Raw genomic sequence first — 19,832 nt, forward strand, 5'->3', positions numbered from 1 at the left:
CTGCTCAGAAGCCATAGCTGTTGTACAGCCAAACACCACTAATGCTGTGCTTAGTTGCTCTGTCATGTCTGACTCTTTGCAACACCATCGACTGTAGCCTGCCAAGTTCTGTCCATGGGGATTCTCCAGGCAAGAATACCGGAGTTGGTTGCCATGCCCTTCCCTCTAGGGGATCTTCCCAATCCAGGGACTGAACCTAGGTCTCCTGCATTACAGGTGGATTCTTTACTGTCTGAGCCACCAGGGACACCCAAACACCACTAACATCTCCCCTAAATAAATCCAAAGCCATGACAAACCTAGACAGTGTATTAAAAAGCACAGACATCACTTTGCTGGCAAATGTCCATATAAAAAGTATTCAAGCAGCTGAGAGACTGGAAAAGACCCTGATTCTGGGAAAGACTGAGGGCAGGAGGAGAAGAGGGAAACAGATGATGAGATGGTTGGATGGCATCACTTATTCAATGGACATGAATTTGGGCAACTCCAGGAGATGGTGAGGGACAGGGAGGCCTGGCATGCTGCAGTCCATGGGGTTACAAATAGTCAGACATGACTTGGTGACTGAACAAGAACCACAAATAAATCCAAACATGATTAATCCCCCAAAAAATCCATGAAAATTAACACAATTCCAACATTACCACCCACAATCAAGTTAAACCCACCATGAAGGTTTTGAAGAGAAAACCCCACAAAACTAATTACAAAAATAGTACTTAAAATACAATGTATGGTATCATTATTCTTACATGGACTCTAAACATGGCCATTGACATGAAAAATCACTATTATTCAACTACAAGAGCACTAATGACCAACACTGAAAAATCATGCCCATTAATACAAATGATTAACAATGCATTCACTGATCTTCCAGCTCCATCAAACATTTCATCATAATGAAATTTTGGTTCCTAAAAGGTATTTGTTTAGTTTTACAAATCTTAACAGGTTTGTTTCTAGCAATGCACTATGTATTAGATGATAACCGCCTTCTCATTAGTTACACATATCTGCTGAGATGTAAATTACAGATGAATTGTTCAATACACACATGCAAACAGAGCTTCTATATTCTTTATCTGCCTATTTATCCCTATAGGATGCAGTCTGTATAATAGATTCTACAGTCTTCTAGAAACATGAAGACATTGGAGTTATCCTGTTATTTACAGTTATAACCACAACATTTATAGGTTTTATACTACCCTGAGGACAAATATCATTTTGGGGGGCAACAGTTATTTCCAATCTTCTCTCAGCAATCTCATACGTCAGTATAAACCTTGCTCAATGGATCTGAGGCAGTTTTTCAGTAGATAAAGCAACTCTTACACAATTCTTTCCACTTGATTCTTCCATTTATCATTGCAGCAGTAGCTGCTGTCCATCTACTAATGTTTCACGAAACAGGAGCTAATAATCCCACAGAAATCATCTGATATAGGCAAAATCCCATTTCATTCCTACTATACAATTAAAGACATCCTAGGTGTCTTTTTTACTAGTTCTAGAATTAGTATTAGTCCTATTTTCCAATAGTATTAGTCCTATTTTCACCTGATTTATTAGGAGATCCCAACAATTATACCTTGGTAAATCCTCTCAATACACCACCACACATTTAACCAGAGTGGTGTTTTCTACTTGCATATCCTATGAACAACTCATCAATCCCCAATTAACTAGAAGTACTAGCCCTAATCTTTTCAATCCTAGTCCTAATAGCATTCTTCACACATCCAAACAATGAAGTATGACATTCCAACCTCTTATCCATTGTTTATTCTTAGTAGGGATTTGAGCAACCCACAAACTAGCGCCTTAATGTGGGATCACAATAACTTAGAACCCCAGCTATCTGGCTGGATGAATCCATACCTTCAGCTGTGTGGCTGAGCCCAGAGTGGGGCAGATTTGCCTTTGTCCAGGTTTCTGTCCCCTGCAGCTTCCTGGGAGCTGTGTTCTGGGTAAGAGTGGGTGGCTGTGTCCTCCTCGGTGCTCTGTTTTATCTTCTTGCTGCTCTTTCCAGGGCTACAAGATGGATGACCTCCTGACTTCTTATATTAGCCAGATGCTTACGGCCATGAGCAAACAGCGGGGCTCCAGGAGTGGCAAGTGAACAGTGGGAAGGTTGCTCTGGCCCTGTGCCTACTCTCAAGGAAGCAGTTGGCTCAGGACCATCAGCTACCTCTGCATCCAGGGGAAGACCTTGGCTATCCAGGCAGGGAGGCTGAACCAGCTGGCCACCACTGACTGCACCAATGTGGCCCCTGACCCTTCTTCCAGTGAGGTGACCTTGCCGGGATGCAGAACCCCCTCCATCCAGCCTGAAGCACCTGGTTGGTTCTAGTCCTGGCTTGCTGTGACAATCCCAGTTGTAAAAGCCTGTGCTCCTCGGATGTCATTCTTAACTCATACTAGCCCTACCATGTGACCTCTCTTGAGGTCACAGCCCAGAAATGTAACTAAGAGGACGACCTAGTTCTCTATGCTGGGAACAACCAAACAGATTATCCTGAAACCCAAGGAACTGGCTTAATACCCCTAAGTCCAGGAGCCTCAGCTGGGATGAGGGAGAGAGACTGCTTCTAAATATTACAGTGTGAGTGCTGAGCTGCTGTAAACCTCCCCTGATGATCTCAGGCATAAAGCCTGTGTTATCTTCTGGTCTGGTAGTGTCTTTGCTGGGGGAAGTGGGAGGGGGCAGTGTGTGGGGCCAGGAACAGGGCCCTGTGGGGTAGTGGCTTATATAACTCTCTCTGTGGTCTGTGTGTGCAGGATCAAGCTGTCTGGGTTTGGGGGTTGGGGTGCCTGAGCCCATAGTGTGCTGAAAGGGGCTTCAAGGGACAGGCTGGGCCTGGGGTAGGTTGAGGGGAAATGCCGGATGTCAGCCTGGGAGGTGGAGACCTAATTGTGGTTGGCTGGAGATCCAGAGTGGGGACCAGCTTCTGGGCCTTACCTAGGGCTAGTGGATCCAGAGTGGCCCTTGTATCCTGCCAGAAATGTCTCCTTGGTCCATCAAGAAACCATGCTGCCTTGGGTTAATCCCTATGTACAGTGGGTGTCTGTAAAGTATTACTTTGTGACTAGGATGGAACAATCAAGTTTGGACATGACCTGGGCAGGTCTAGGGGTGAAGGCTTCAGATGGGGAAGGTGTGCTGTGGGGGTGGGGCATCCCTTTGGGCTGTGGCTGGGTTAAGAGCCTGGAGAAGTGATGGGGGAGAATCCTCTTGCCACTAGCATGTTAGTGATCTGTCCTCTAGACCCCTGATATCCCGCCTGGCCATGGCCAGCCCAGCTCGTTTGCCCTCAAACACTGAAGGGTCTGGGGTCGCCTGTGTGTAGGTGGCAAACCACTCCACAGAAAGTGCTGTTACTCTTCTCTCCAGATGCCTGTGTGGGAGGTGGAGGGGCTGTTGTTGAAATGGAGGCCCCAAACCAGACAGCCCTGCTTTCTGAGATGACAGTGCGGCCGTCCAAGGCAGCCCTCTCCCACCGATGTTTACAGGATTCCACCGTCAGCCCAGGATAGACCAGAGCCACAGGGAAGGTATTGTGGTGTCTGCCTCTGCCCATCACCGTATACATTGGAACATGAGGCCCGGAGAAGGAGCATGAATAGGTGATGGTCACACTGGTGGAATGCGACTTGCTGTTTCTAACACTGGGGTTTCAGTTCTAGTTTCCCTTGATAGCCAAAGGCCACTGGGTTATGCCCATCACCCCAATGGGGAATCAGCCAGTGACCAGCTATGAGGAAGCACCCCAGGGACACTGTATGACATGGTATGTGTGTGGGATGAGATCTTCGCCCCTGATTCATGTCCCACACTACTCCTCCTTCTCTGGATGGTGTCATTTTGGCACTCATCCCCTAGTCTTTGTCAGTCTGAGTGGCCACGGAGGGGTACAAAGAGTGTATCAATTACCTTCTGAGTTCCTGAGAAGTTGCCTTTATTTACATGCTGATGTTCACCACAGCCACTGCTTTAGCAGGGAATATTATGAAGGGTTGGGATGAGACAAATCCTGTCTCACCTGGAGAGCAACCAGCTCCACCCCCAGGATCACATGATTTTCCCTTTGCTCATCACTTGGAGATGGAAGGCGACACCAGAAATGGTTTTCCTGAGAGCCTCCCTGGCTCTTCTGCACTTCTTTCTTGACCTCTCTCTACCATCAGTTCACCCTGGGCCCAGAGAGGAAGAAGGAGGAGGAGGCAAGTTGTGGCAAATTCTTCTTTGAAGACAGCCCAAAGGAGAAGAATATTCTGGATGTGGTAGAAACCATCACAAAAGAGGATTATTGGGAGGAGTCAATGGGGGGGTGGTGGTGGTGGTGGTGTTCAGGTTATGTTTCAGGAGGAGGGTCTTCCATGGAGGGAGTTGTTAGTTTATTTGCCTTCATGGTAGGCAATGCAGTTTGCAGTTTGGAGGGTGGCCTCTCTGCTGGCCTCTGAAGTGGGTGCTTGGATGGGTTCAGAGACCAGCTATGTGGCCACAGGTTGTCTAACATCATCCTTGGGATGCATGGTTGGTTTAGTGGTTTTCTTGAGAGCCTCTGGTATAATGGATTTAGAGCCTGGATGTTCCCTTTTGCTTTTGGTTAATCTAGCGAGTTTCTTCAACTCTCAAAACTTCTTCGTGGAGACTTCTTACACTTGGAGTTTCTGTGGGATAGAAAACAACACAGTTTCCTCCAAAGTCATTTCTCCAACCTTTGCTGGTCACATGGCAAAATCCTAGTCATCTTTAAAATGTTAGCCCCTCTCTTACCATTTCAGATTCTTTCCGCCTATTTCTCTCCCTACCCAGGCTTTGGGAAGACTTTGCTAGGGTCCTCCATTCATCAAGGTGCTGGAGTTTAAGTCTATTGTCTGAGGTTCTAACTCTATGGGAGCTGTCAGAAGGCAGAGATCAATATGTGCTTAAAGTTTGTGCATTTCATAACCACTCCTTCCAAAGCAGTTTGAATAGAACAATGAAAACATTCTCCATTAAAATGGGAGCTTTTTAAGGACAGAGACTCTGTCTTGCTTGTCACCCCATATACAGTGCTCAGGAGTATCTGTCACACAGTAATTGCTCAAAATACAGCTTTTTTTCTAACTGAATGATAAAAAAAATAGACAATGGAGACTTTTTATAGTAATGCAGCTAGGAAACGATTCTTATGAAAGACAAAAACTGGATAATGTACAAAACCAAGAACACATCTTAAATTAATCTAAGGATTTACTATATAATGAGGAACAGTGGAACTGAAATCTAGGAGAGAGTGAAAATCCTAAAAAGCAAGCCCAGAATTCAGTTACTTTTGCCCTGAGTGTAATTTCAGTCTTGAGAAACAGGTGCACGCATGAGTTTCATTTTTTTGTCAACCTCACAGGCAAAAAGGATTTTTATTGCATTTGAATTTATAATTCAATTTCATGACATCCAATATCTATGATATTAGGCTTTCTTTTTTTGATATTAGATCTTCAAATGCATGAATGTGTTATGTTTCTCCATTTATCTGGGTCTTCTTTTTCTCACTAAACTTTTGTAGTTTTCAGTGACCAATCATCTATCTTCTTTGCAAGGGCTTACAGTATCTTCCTAAAATTTCTATTTATGTTTTTATGCTGTTTTAAATGATGCTATTTCAATTTTTAAAGTTTACAACTTTTAACTGATAATATATCAACATACAGTTGATTTTTTTGTACGCTGACCTTGTGTCCTGAGGTATTGCTTAAGTTTCTGGTTCTAGTAGGTTTAGGGCAATATAGAATTTTTTAATGTAAATAATCATATCAGGAGTTTTATTTCTTCCCTTATGCCTGCTGTTTATCTTACTAAACTGGCTAGGATCTCTAGTACAATGCCAAACAGAAATGGCAGATATCCTTGCCTTATTTCTGATCTTGGAGGGAAAATACTGTTTCATTGTTAAAAATGATATTGGCTGGAGGTTTTTGAATAAATATCTCTCATTAGATTGACGAAGTTTCATTCTAGCGCTAGCTTACTCAGAGCTTTGATCATAAATAGTTGTTAAGTTTGTCAGTTATGTTTTTGTTAATATAGTAGATTAATCTGATTAATTTTCAAATGACATATTCATCTTGTACTGCTGGTATAATTCTCACTTGCTCCAGATGTTTTACTCTCTTTTATACTGATGGATTCAATCTGTTAATGTTTTGTCCAGGATTTTTATGTCTAAGTTCATGAAAGACACTGATCTATAAATTTAGTTCTTATACTATCTTTGTTAGATATCTTTTATGTAAGATTATTGCTGGCCTCAAAGAATCAGCTAGGAAATGTTCCTTTGCCTTCTTTTTCTGAGTTGGTATAAAATTGGTATTATTTTTAAACATTTGATTAACCAGTGAAACTTGTTGGGTCTGGACTTTTCTTTGGGCTATGTTTTTGATACACAGATTTGATTCTGATAGACAGTGGGTTATTACAAATTTTTATTTTTACTTCTCTCAGTTCTGGTAAGTTGTACATTTCAAGGAATTTGTTTACTTCATTTAAATTGTCAAATTTAATGGCTTAAAATGTCTATAATTTTCCTTTATATTTTTAGGATTTGGAGATAGTCCCTCTTTCATTAATCATTCACCCATACAGGCAATCAAATTTTCTCCCTCATTCATTTTACTAAGAATCAATCAAATTTTATTTCTTTCCTAAGAACTAGCTTTTCACTTTTAAAACATTTCTCTATTGTTTTGGAGACTCAGACATAGAAAGCAGACTTGTGGACACAGTGGTGGAAGGGGGTGGTGTGGCAAATGGAGAGTAGCATGTAAACATATGTATTACCATGTATTAAACAGACAGCTGGTAGGAATTTTCTGTGTGATACAGGGAGCTCAAACTATGACAACCTAGAGGAGTGGGATGGGGTGCGATGGGGTGGGAGGGAGTTTCAAGAGGGAGAGGACGTATGTATACCTATGGCTGATTCATGTTGATGTATGGCAGAAACCAACACAATATTGTAAAGCAATTATTCTGATTAAAAATAAATTAAAAATTTTCTCTATTGTTTTATCTTTTCTATTTCAATGCTCCTATTTTTATTATGTCCTTCCTTTCACTTGGAGAAAAATTTACTTAAGATTGTTTCAATATTGATTAAATGTCTACCTTAACAATCTACCTTCTAACATTTAAAGTTGCAAATTTCCCTCTAAGTTAGACTTTAAACTGTACCCCGCAAATTTTGCTGTTGTATATGCATTATCCTTTAAAAATATTTTCCAATTTCCCTGTGACTAACCCCTTGATTAATGAAATATTGAAATACATTAATTTTCAGTATTTAGGATTATCTAGATATTTGTTTGTAATTTAATTTCTTTTGTGATCACAGAATAGTGTGTGACTTTGATCTTTTGAAATTTACTGATGACACAGTTAACATATTTTTATTTTTGGCACCCATAACTAATTACTGTAATTTCAGTAATTTTTACTACTTTTGTTTTTTAATCTTCATATTAGTGATCCATATATTACCTTTATTATATATGTACATTTTCCAGTGAGATTTTTACTTTTGCATGCTCTCTTATCAATTAGTGCTATTTCTTTTCAGCTTAAAGAACTCCCTTTAACATTTCTTACAGAACTGGCATAGTGGTGATTAAACTTGCCTAGCTTTTGTTTATCTGGGAAACTCTTGATCTCTCCCCTTCAACTCTTGCTGGGTAGATAATTCTTGGTTGGACATTTTTTTTCTTTTCAGGACTTTGAATATATCATGCCTGTCCTTTCTGCCCTGTATATTTTCTGCTTAAAATATTTGCTGATAGATTTTTGGGATTTCCCTTGTGTGTAACAAGCTGATTTTTGCTCGCTCCTTTTAGGATTTCTCTTTATCTTTACCTTTTTAAAAAAATACTATTTAGTAAAATCATATATACACACACATACATACATACACAAACATGTTTCTGTACCCTGACCCTTAGACTCATAATGAGTATGAATGTGGAAGTTTAATATTTTTTAATGGAATGAAATACATTGTATTTCATCAACTAAGAGAATGCTCATACTGTACTATGGTTGAATGTTTGGATTATTTCCTTTTTAAAAAAAATTAATTGGAGAATAACTGCTTTACAATGTCGTATTGGTTTCTACCATACAACCACACAAATCAGTCATAATTATGTCTCCCCTCCCTCCCCTCCCCTTAACATTTTAATTGTAATGTGTCTTGGTGTGTGTCTTTTTGGGTTCATCTTATTTGGAACTTTCTGGGCTTCTTGGATCTGGATATCTGCTTTCTTCCCCATATTAGGAAAGTGTTCATCCGCTTTTTCTTCTTTTAATTTTTCTGGCTCTTTCTCTCTCTCCTCCTTCTAGAAGCCCTATAATGTAAATACTATTACACTTGATGCGGTCTCAAATGTCTCATCACATATCTTCCCTTTTTAAAATTCTTTTTTCATTTTGCTGCTCTGTCTGGGTGAGTTACATATTTTTTTGTCTTCCAGTTCACAGATGCATTCTCCTACCTCATCCATTCTGCTGTTTAACCCTTCTAATGTATTTTTCAGTTCAGTTATAACTACTGTTTAGTACTTTCTTATACTTTTTATCTTTCTGATGAAGTTTGTACTGTTCTTCCATCTTTCCCCCCAAGATCAGTGATCACATTTATGACCATTAATTTTAACTCTTTAGCAGGCAGATTGCTTATCCCTATTTCATTTAGTTCCTTTTCTGAGGTTTGGTCTTGTTCTTTTGTTTGGAATGTATTTCTCTGTCCCCTCATTTTGCTTAATTCTGTGTCCAGGTATGAGGTAAATCGGCAGTCTCTTCTAGATTTGTTTTATGGCTTTGCTGTGTGGTCTATTTTGGCAAATATGCCATGTACATTAGAAAATGTTGGTATTCTGCAGTTGAATATAATATTTTCTGTCAATTAAAAAACTGATAGAAAATAGAAAAATTATAATATTTTCTGTCAAGTTCTCTGAAAGTATTCAGATATCCTTTCTGATTTTATTTTTTGTGCATTGTTCTTTCAGGTGATGGGAGAAGAATCTTAAAATCTCTGAGTGTGACTTCTTTCAGTTTCTTTTTTAATGTGTTTTGATGCTTGGCTCTTAAGTATATAATCTACAGTGTCTTCCTGATATAGCAACTGTTTATCATTATGAAATCTTTATTTCTAGTAATGTTCCATGTTTTGAAGTTTTCAGATATTATTTCTTAAGCTTATTTTTACATGGCATATTATTTTCCATCCGTTTGGTTTTACTTTATTTGTGTTTTTATATTTTAAGTATTTCTTTTGTAGACAGCATATGTTTGGGTCCTCCTTTCTTCTGTCCAGTCTGACATTCCGTACTCCTGGTTTTGAGAATTTGGTTCATTTATATTTATGTAATTAATAAAATGTTTGAATTTATGACATGTTTCAACTTGTTTTCTATTTGTTTTGTGTATTGTTTTGTTTCCTTTGTTCTTTTTCTCCCAATCCATCTGTTACAAGAGATATTCTCCTGCTGGCTTTGAAGTAAGATGCTATGTTGTGAGAAAGCCTTATAACTGGGAACTGAAGGTAGTCTCTAGGCTCTTAGAGCAAAACTCTTTCAAGAATGATTTAGAAAACATGGATGGCTTTATACTTGTAAAGAACTAAATTCTGCCAATGACCAGTGAACTTGGAAGAGGACTCTGTGTCTCAGATGAGATTACAGTCCAGGCCAACATCTTGATGTTATCCTATTGATACCTTATGCAGAGGACCCAACAAAACAATGCCTGGACTCCTCGCCGACATAAACTGTAAGATGATAGATTTGTGTTGTTTTGAGCTGCTAGGTTTCTGTTAATTTGTTACACAGCAATTAAAAACTAACCATATAGTAATAGAATATATCCAAAAAGAAGCATAAAAATTAAATAGGATAAAGGACTTCCCTGGTGGTCCAGTGGCTAAGACTCCCCACTCCCAATGCAGGGGGTCCAGGTGCACTCCCTGGGCAGGGAACTAGATCTGACATGCCTAACTAAGAATTTGCAAGGCATAACTAAAGATCACATGTGCTACAGCTATGACCCAGTGCAGTCAAAAGAAAAAAAATTAAAAAAATTAATAGGTTAAAAATAAAAATAAATGGTCTGGATAAGAGGAATCCCAGGAAGAGAGTAGTGGGAGAAAATTATTTGAAAAAATACAGACAGAACATTTATTTTCTTACTGATCTAAGAAATTTAGCAAACCTTAAGCAGATAAATACACTCACATACACTAAGGTAAACCATAATTCAGAACTGTGAGAAAAATCAACTTCTGTTGTTTAAGGCACCCAGTCCTTGGTACTTCATTTTGGAAGCCCTAGTTTACTAATAAACTACTAAAAATCATAAGGCAACTGGAACACAGCCTTCAGTCAATAGCCAGCAGAGTGATCTTTTTAAAATCCATAAAACAGAATCACTGGAGACACTCTATATATTAAGAAATTTGAGTCATTTTGGTTAAAACATTCAACTTTATAGTAGGAAAGACCACTGCTCTTCAAAGTTCTGAATTTATTTCTTCATGGTCTCTATGGACCCATTGCTACAACTCTAAGTAAGGTATGTGTTGAACACTGACAGCTGGTACACAGCATCTCAAGATCTTTACCACTGTCCATAAGAAGTTAAATTAATTCATGATTTTGTGACTGTACCAACTTTACTTAAGGCTTCAAGAGCTAGGGGAGGAAACTGTATTATGAACTGCCTCCTAACTGGTTTTCTCTCTGACCAAACCAGTAACTCACTATGTGACTATCTCCACAATCTCCTAAATAATAAACTCTAGCTTCCCTTCCCTTACTGGACCTATCTCACTCAGTCCTGAGTTATTTTGCTGAATAATACGTTATTATGCTATTCTATCCTTTTACCCAGAAGTTTAAGCATATTGCTCCCTTGTTTGAAACTCATTTGTCATTTCCTGATTGTTTATATGCAGAGCCTAGACTCTAGTCCAGAATTCCAGGATCTCAGCAATTTTCTCCAACTTCCAACGTAATCACAACTGGAGCCACAAAAAGCACATTCAGCCCTGATGAGCGTGGCAGCTTCCCTGTCCTGGTCCTGGATGCCTGAACCAAAGATGTCAACTGCTATACCTTTGCCTGCTTCCTCACTGGTTCTCTGTGGGCCAGAGCTCTGTTCTTTTGAGCTGCCCTCCACAGAGAGCTTCCAGTCTTTCTCAGAGTGCCTGACACAAAGTGGGTGCTCAATAATAATTGTCATGAAGGAATGCATGAACAAGAGAGCAAATAAACAACCACATTAAAAATCTTCCAAGGAGTCTCACTGCTTAAGAGAAGAAAGTCCACAATGAATCTGGATATTAAGGGCCCCTTAGTATCTGTGCTCAGCCTATTTCCCCAGCTTCTCACTGGTACCCACCCCCTGATTTTTAGACTCCTTCAATTCTTGTCAGGAACATTAAAGGCAGGCCCTGCCTCCTGGAGGCAATGGGTAGGGATGAAGAGATGGGAGGGTGCTAGGCCTCTGACTTTACCTGTGTAACTGGTGATACCTTGGAGGATTTTTTCACTTCGGCTTTCTCGCAACCTAGAAGGAAGCAGAGTGTTCATGAGCCTCACAGACCTCTTTCAAAGTGACAATAATAACAGGCAGTGGACAGAAAAGAACATTACCCAGTCAAATGCTACCTTAGACAGAGGGTTTGTAGCATCCTCCCTTAAACGATAACTCAAATGAAATGATGGGCATGATGAGGTCTAAGGAACCACGGTCCCTTCTAGCCAAAATTCTTTTACCAGATGTCCCCTCCCCCACCCTGAACCTTGTAATCTTGTAGCATTTTCCCTCAAGAATTCTCAAATGTCATTTTTTTTTTTTGACAGATAAAAAGACTACAGTTTTGAAAGGGGCAGTGATTTTCCCACAGTCACCCAGCAACTAAAGGAAAAGCCAGGACTAAAACCCAGGCTTCCTGGAGTGTGAGCTTGCCCTTTACACAGCACCTTGCTATGTCCCATCTTGTGGAAGGAGGGGAAGGTGGAGGCACTTGTTCTGAACAATCTTCAACCCCTCTCCTCTCCCAGGTGATCCACACGGGATCTATATTAACAGGCTTTGATTAAGCTTTAGTGAGAATCCTAATTCTTAGAATATGATCTTGTGTTGAGGAGGAAGAAGGGGTATGAGGGCCTGCAGGCAGAATGAGAAGAAATGGGAGGTTAGGATGATAAAACCCTGTCTCCCTGAGGATTTGCCAAGTGGGGTTACAGGAAGAAAGCAACTGTTTTTCTTAAATTTCTGTAAAATCATTTATATTTTTTGAAAAAAAAAACATTTAAAATTACAAATAAATGCTTACCAAATAGAATAAAATATGGCAACAATGAAAACTGCAGAAATAATATCCAAGAAAATCCACATGAACATATAGAAATCTGGTGTCTGCAAAACAGAAAACACAGTTACAGGAGTTTGCAGCTGGAAGGCACTGCAGCTCATGTGGGTCAAGTCCCTTGCTTGAACCAGGGATGGAGCAGGGGCAGAGCAGGGGGAGGAACCATGATTGCCCGAGTTGGTGTCAAACACAGAGGGTACCCCCTGCTATCCTAACAATCCCCTCTTACATGTGCCAAGGGCTCTACAAGGGCTCAAACACTCCACACACTTCGTCTCCCTGGACCCTTGACTGAAGTCTGAGGGAGTCCCAGAGATGTCACATAGCAAATCTATTCTGGACCCAGGACCAGTGCTCTCTGTGATCATGCCATCTAAATCTACCTAAGCATCAGATTTTAGTAATACAGGTTCCTGGGCCTCATTAGAGACTCAGGAATTAGAATTTCTACTCTCCAGAAACAAGTAATCAGTCTGTGAACCAGAATTTAGGAATCATTCCCCTAAATCACTGTACTTCAAAGAAGCATGTTGAAAGTACAATTCTTAACCAAGACTAACATGCCTACTTCTTGAGTCTCCTTGCATAAATCACCCATTTCACAAAGCTCCATCTTCTAGCTTCACTTGCATGAGCTTTTACATTCCCTGGTTTGATCCTCCTTTTCTACCTTCATTATTTCACCTCCAATACTTCTTGATGGTACTGGCTCTGACATGATTTTTTTTTTTCTTATTCCATTTTCCACCCAATCACAAGGTCTTTTCTTGAACTGATTAGTAATGATAATATTAACAACAATAACAAAAATGACTGTGATAATGATGAGCACAACTAACATTAATGAGGATTTATAGGAGCTAAGGAAGTGTTATAAGCATGTTAAGGGTATTTGCACAGCAATCCTTTGAATAGATCTAGTAGGCAGGTACAGTAGAAGCTTTTAACCAAATTCCTCTAATCTAAGGCTCCTAATGCCCTATGGTGGAGAAGAAAATGGCAACCCACTCCAGTATTTTTTCCTAGAGAATCCTGTGGACAGAGGAGCCTGGTGAGCTGCTGTCCATAGCGTCACACAGAGTCGGACACGACTGAGGCAACTTAGCAGCAGCAGCAATGCCCTATGGGAACCTGAGCAATGCCTTGGCCTGTTCTAGGATGCCCATTGGGTGTGCTGTACGGTCACTAAGAATCAGTTGTTCTTGCTGTCCATATGGCTTTACAACAACTGTACTTGTTATGATTGTGCAATATAATTAAACATTACTCAGATCTGTAAAAATTGAGTAAAAAAAGATGGCATTTTTAAAGGAAACTAAGTCAATGCTTAGAAATACTTGATGATGAAAGGAAAGGTTATTAAAAAATAAACTGCAGGATTTCCCTGGTGGTGCAGTGAGTAAGAATTCGGCTGCCAATGCAGGAGATGCAGAAGATGTGGGTTCAATCCCTGGGTTGAGAAGACCTTCTGGAGGAGGAGATGGCAACCCACTCCAGTAATCTCGTCTGGAGAATCCCATGGACAGAGGAGCCTGGCCGGCTAAAGTTCACAGGGTCGCACGACTAGGGAACCGAGCACACACACAGGCCAGTGCAGGGGACAAGCATTCAATCCTTGCTCTGGGAAGATTTCACATGCTGAAGGACAACTAAAGACCATGCACCACAACTACTGAGTGCATGCTTTAGGGCCCACAAGCCATAATTACTGAGCCTGCACGCCACAGCTCCCAAAGCCCACACACTCCAGGGCCCGAGAACTGCAGATACTGAGCCTGTGTGCCCTAGATGCCGTGCTCCACAACAAGAAAAGCCACTGAAGTGAAAAGCCTTCTTTCTCACTGCAATGAAGTGAGGCCCTTGCTTGCCGCAACTAGAGAAAGCCCTTGCAAAGCAATGAAGACCCAGCACAGCAAACGCACCCCCACTCAACAACAACAACAACAACAACAACAACAACAGAAACAACCAAAAAAACCCGCAAATGAATTAGGTACGAGTGAAACAGTAAGAGACTAGGTGTTGTGGGATTATTATAAAAATCTGGGTGGATTCCTCATTCTCCCAATGACTTTAAGAACTGGACATGACTTAGTGTCTGAATAACAACCAAAGGAAACAAAACTTAGAAATTATACCTGGTTCATTTTGGAGTATATTTAAGCAAGAGAATACATAATTCAATCAGCTGAAATGCCCTCAAAGGAAAAACCTTGAGACTTTGTCGAAAGGTGAATAAGTATTTTTTTTTTTTGACTTTTGTTTTATTTTTTTTTTAATTTTTAGTTTTTATTTTTTAAATTTTAAAATCTTTAATTCTTACATGCATTCCCAAACATGAACCCCCCTCCCACCTCCCTCCCCATAACATCTTTCTGGGTCATCCCCATGCACCAGCCCCAAGCATGCTGCATCCTGCGTCAGACATAGACTGGCGATTCAATTCACATCATAGTATACATGTTAGAATGTCATTCTCCCAAATCATCCCACCCTCTCCCTCTCCCTCTGAGTCCAAAAGTCCGTTATACACATCTGTGTCTCTTTCCCTGTCTTGCATACAGGGTCGTCATTGCCATCTTCCTAAATTCCATATATATGTGTTAGTATACTGTATTGGTGTTTTTCTTTCTGGCTTACTTCACTCTGTATAATCGGCTCCAGTTTCATCCATCTCATCAGAACTGATTCAAATGAATTCTTTTTAACAGCTGAGTAATACTCCATTGTGTATATGTACCACAGCTTTCTTATCCATTCATCTGCTGATGGACATCTAGGTTGTTTCCATGTCCTGGCTATTATAAACAGTGCTGCGATGAACATTGGGGTACATGTGTCTCTTTCAATTCTGGTTTCCTCGGTGTGTATGCCCAGAAGTGGGATTGCTGGGTCATAAGGTAGTTCTATTTGCAATTTTTTAAGGAATCTCCACACTGTTCTCCATAGTGGCTGTACTAGTTTGCATTCCCACCAACAGTGTAGAAGGGTTCCCTTTTCTCCACACCCTCTCCAGCATTTATTGCTTGTAGATTTTTGGATCGCAGCCATTCTGACTGGTGTGAAGTGGTACCTCATTGTGGTTTTGATTTGCATTTCTCTAATAATGAGTGATGTTGAGCATCTTTTCATGTGTTTGTTAGCCATCCGTATGTCTTCTTTGGAGAAATGTCTATTTAGTTCTTTGGCCCATTTTTTGATTGGGTCGTTTATTTTTCTGGAGTTGAGCTGCAGAAGTTGCTTGTATATTTTTGAGATTAGTTGTTTGTCAGTTGCTTCACTTGCTATTATTTTCTCCCATTCAGAAGGCTGTCTTTTCACCTTGCTTATATTTTCCTTTGTTGTGCAGAAGCTTTTAATTTTAATTAGATCCCATTTGTTTATTTTTGTTTTTATTTCCAGAATTCTGGGAGGTGGATCATAGAGGATCCTGCTGTGATTTATGTCTGAGAGTGTTTTGCCTATGTTCTCCTCTAGGAGTTTTATAGTTTCTGATCTTACATTTAGATCTTTAATCCATTTTGAGTTTATTTTTGTGTGCGGTGTTAGAAAGTGATCTAGTTTCATTCTTTTACAAGTGGTTGACCAGTTTTCCCAGCACCACTTGTTAAAGAGATTGTCTTTACTCCATTGTATATTCTTGCCTCCTTTGTCAAAGATAAGGTGTCCATATGTGTGTGGATTTATCTCTGGGCTTTCTATTTTGTTCCATTGATCTATATGTCTGTCTTTGTGCCAGTACCATACTGTCTTGATGACTGTGGCTTTGTAGTAGAGCCTGAAGTCAGGCAAGTTGATTCCTCCAGTTCCATTCTTCTTTCTCAAGATTGCTTTGGCTATTCGAGGTTTTTGTATTTCCATACAAATCTTGAAATTATTTGTTCTAGTTCTGTGAAAAATGTGCCTGGTAGCTTGATAGGGACTGCATTGAATTTGTAAATTGCTTTGGGTAGTATACTCATTTTCACTATATTGATTCTTCCAATCCATGAACATGGTATATTTCTCCATCTATTAGTGTCCTCTTTGATTTCTTTCATCAGTGTTTTATAGTTTTCTATATATAGGTCTTTAGTTTCTTTAGGTAGATATATTCCTAAGTATTTTATTCTTTTTGTTGCAATGGTGAATGGAATTGTTTCCTTAATTTCTTTTTCTACTTTCTCATTATTCGTGTATAGGAATGCAAGGGATTTCTGTGTGTTGATTTTATATCCTGCAACTTTACTATATTCATTGATGAGCTCTAGTAATTTTCTGGTGGAGTCTTTAGGGTTTTCCATGTAGAGGATCATGTCATCTGCAAACAGTGAGAGTTTTACTTCTTCTTTTCCAATTTGGATTCCTTTTATTTCTTTTTCTGCTCTGATTGCTGTGGCCAAAACTTCCAGAACTATGTTGAATAGTAGTGGTGAAAGTGGACACCCTTGTCTTGTTCCTGACTTTAGGGGAAATGCTTTCAATTTTTCACCATTGAGGATAATGTTTGCTGTGGGTTTGTCATAGATAGCTTTTATTATGTTGAGGTATGTTCCTTCTATTCCTGCTTTCTGGAGAGTTTTTATCATAAATGGATGTTGAATTTTGTCAAAGGCCTTCTCTGCATCTATTGAGATAATCATATGGTTTTTATTTTTCAATTTGTTAATGTGGTGAATTACATTGATTGATTTGCGGATATTGAAGAATCCTTGCATCCCTGGGATAAAGCCCACTTGGTCATGGTGTATGATCTTTTAATGTGTTGTTGGATTCTGATTGCTAAAATTTTGTTGAGGATTTTTGCATCTATGTTCATCAGAGATATTGGCCTGTAGTTTTCTTTTTTTGTGACATCTTTGTCAGGTTTTGGTATTAGGGTGATGGTGGCCTCATAGAATGAGTTTGGAAGTTTACCTTCCTCTGCAATTTTCTGGAAGAGTTTGAGGAGGATAGGTGTTAGCTCTTCTCGAAATTTTTGGTAGAATTCAGCTGTGAAGCCATCTGGACCTGGGCTTTTGTTTGCTGGAAGATTTCTGATTACAGTATCAATTTCCGTGCTTGTGATGGGTCTGTTAAGGTTTTCTATTTCTTCCTGGTTCAGTTTTGGAAAATTGTACTTTTCTAAGAATTTGTCCATTTCTTCCATGTTGTCCATTTTATTGGCATACAACTGCTGATAGTAGTCTCTTATGATCCTTTGTATTTCTGTGTTGTCTGTTGTGATCTCTCCATTTTCATTTCTAATTTTATTGATTTGATTTTTCTCTCTTTGCTTCTTGATGAGTCTGGCTAATGGTTTGTCAATTTTATTTATCCTTTCAAAGAACCAGCTTTTGGCTTTGTTGATTTTTGCTATGGTCTCTTTTGTTTCTTTTGCATTTATTTCTGCCCTAATTTTTAAGATTTCTTTCCTTCTACTAACTCTGGGGTTCTCCAACTCTTCTTTTCTAGTTGCTTCAGTTGTAGAGTTAGGTTGTTTATTTGACTTTTTCTTGCTTCTTGAGGTATGCCTGTATTGCTATGAACTTTCCTCTTAGCACTGCTTTTATAGTGTCCCACAGGTTTTAGGTTGTTGTGTTTTCATTTTCATTCGTTTCTATGCATATTTTGATTTCTTTTTGATTTCTTCTGTGATTTGTTGGTTATTCAGAAGTGTGTTGTTCAACCTCCATATGTTGGAATTTTTAATAGTTTTTCTCCTGTAATTGAGATCTAATCTTAATGCATTATGGTCAGAAAAGATGCTTGGAATGATTTCGATTTTTTGAATTTATCAAGTTTAGATTTATGGCCCAGGATGTGATCTATCCTGGAGAAGGTTCCATGAGCACTTGAAAAAAGGTGAAATTCGTTGTTTTGGGGTGAAATGTCCTATAGATATCAATTAGGTCTAACTGATCTAATGTATCATTTAAAGTTTGCGTTTCTTTGTTAATTTTCTGTTTAGTTGATCTGTCCATAGGTGTGAGTGGGGTATTAAAGTCTCCCACTATTATTGTGTTATTGTTGATTTCCCCTTTCATACTTGTTAGCATTTGTCTTACATATTGCGGTGCTCCTATATTTGGGTGCATATATATTTATAATTGTTATATCTTCTTCTTGGATTGTTCCTTTGATCATTATGTAGTGGCCTTCTTTGTCTCTTTTCACAGCCTTTGTTTTAAAGTCTATTTTATCGGATATGAGTATTGCCACTCCTGCTTTCTTTTGGTCTCTATTCGCGTGGTATATCTTTTTCCAGCCCTTCACTTTCAGTCTGTATGTGTCCCTTGTTTTGAGGTGGGTCTCTTGTAAGCAGCATATAGAGGGGTCTTGTTTTGTATCCATTCGGCCAGTCTTTGTCTTTTGGTTGGGGCGTTCAACCCATTTACGTTTAAGGTAATTATTGATAAGTATGATCCCGTTGCCATTTACTTTATTGTTTTGGGTTCGGGTTTATACACCCTTTCGTGTTTCCTGTCTAGAGGATATCCTTTAGAATTTGTTGGAGAGCTGGTTTGGTGGTGCTGAATTCGCTCAGCTTTTGCTTGTCTGTAAAGCTTTTGATTTCTCCTTCGTATTTGAATGAGATCCTTGCTGGGTACAGTAATCTGGGCTGTAGGTTATTGTCTTTCATCACTTTAAGTATGTCTTGCCATTCCCTCCTGGCCTGAAGAGTTTCTATTGACAGATCAGCTGTTATCCTTATGGGAATCCCCTTGTGTGTTATTTGTTGTTTTTCCCTTGCTGCTTTTAATATTTGTTCTTTGTGTTTGATCTTTGTTAATTTGATTAATATGTGTCTTGGGGTGTTTCGCCTTGGGTTTATCCTATTTGGGACTCTCTGTGTTTCTTGGACTTGGGTGATTATTTCCTTCCCCATTTTAGGGAAGTTTTCAACTATTATCTCCTCAAGGATTTTCTCATGATCTTTCTTTCTGTCTTCTTCTTCTGGGACTCCTATAATTCGAATGTTGGAGCGTTTCATATTGTCCTGGAGGTCTCTGAGATTGTCCTCGTTTCTTTTAATTCGTTTTTCTTGTTTCCTCTCTGATTCATTTATTTCTACCATTCTATCTTCTATTTCACTAATCCTATCTTCTGCCTCCGTTATTCTACTATTTGTTGCCTCCAGAGTGTTTCTGATCTCATTTATTGTGTTATTCATTATATTTTGACTCTTTTTTATTTCTTCTAGGTCCTTGTTAAACCTTTCTTGCATCTTCTCAGTCCTTGTCTCTAGGCTATTTATCTGTGTTTCCATTTTGATTTCAAGATTTTGGATCATTTTCACTATCAATATTCGGAATTCCTTCTCCGGTAGATTCCCTACTTCTTCCTCTTTTGCTTGGTTTGGTGGGCAACTCTCCTGTTCCTTTACCTGCTGAGTATTCCTCTGTCTCTTCATCTTGGTTATATTGCTGCGTTTGGGGTGGCCTTTTTATATTC

At 39.3% G+C, this 19,832-nt stretch overlaps 1 protein-coding gene across 5 annotated transcripts in view; it reads left to right on the forward strand.

Moving 5' to 3' along the window:
• The window catches only part of MYO7A (myosin VIIA), a 111,646-nt gene extending 100,314 nt beyond the window's left edge, over positions 1-11,332 (forward strand). For 4 of the 5 annotated variants that reach the window (XM_042233289.2, XM_042233291.2, XM_027979568.3 and 1 more), the window contains exon 49: positions 2,039-9,437. In XM_042233289.2, the coding sequence (XP_042089223.1) occupies positions 2,039-2,128 (90 nt within the window). In that variant the 3' untranslated portion in view covers positions 2,129-9,437. Of the gene's footprint in view, positions 1-2,038; positions 9,438-10,997 lie in introns of those variants that run through there. The other variant, XM_042233290.2, reaches the window with a different exon arrangement.
• The last annotated feature ends 8,500 nt before the right edge of the window (positions 11,333-19,832 follow it).

Source organism: Ovis aries, chromosome 15 (genome assembly GCF_016772045.2).
Source record: "Ovis aries strain OAR_USU_Benz2616 breed Rambouillet chromosome 15, ARS-UI_Ramb_v3.0, whole genome shotgun sequence".
In the NCBI taxonomy this organism is placed as follows: Eukaryota; Metazoa; Chordata; class Mammalia; order Artiodactyla; family Bovidae; genus Ovis; species Ovis aries.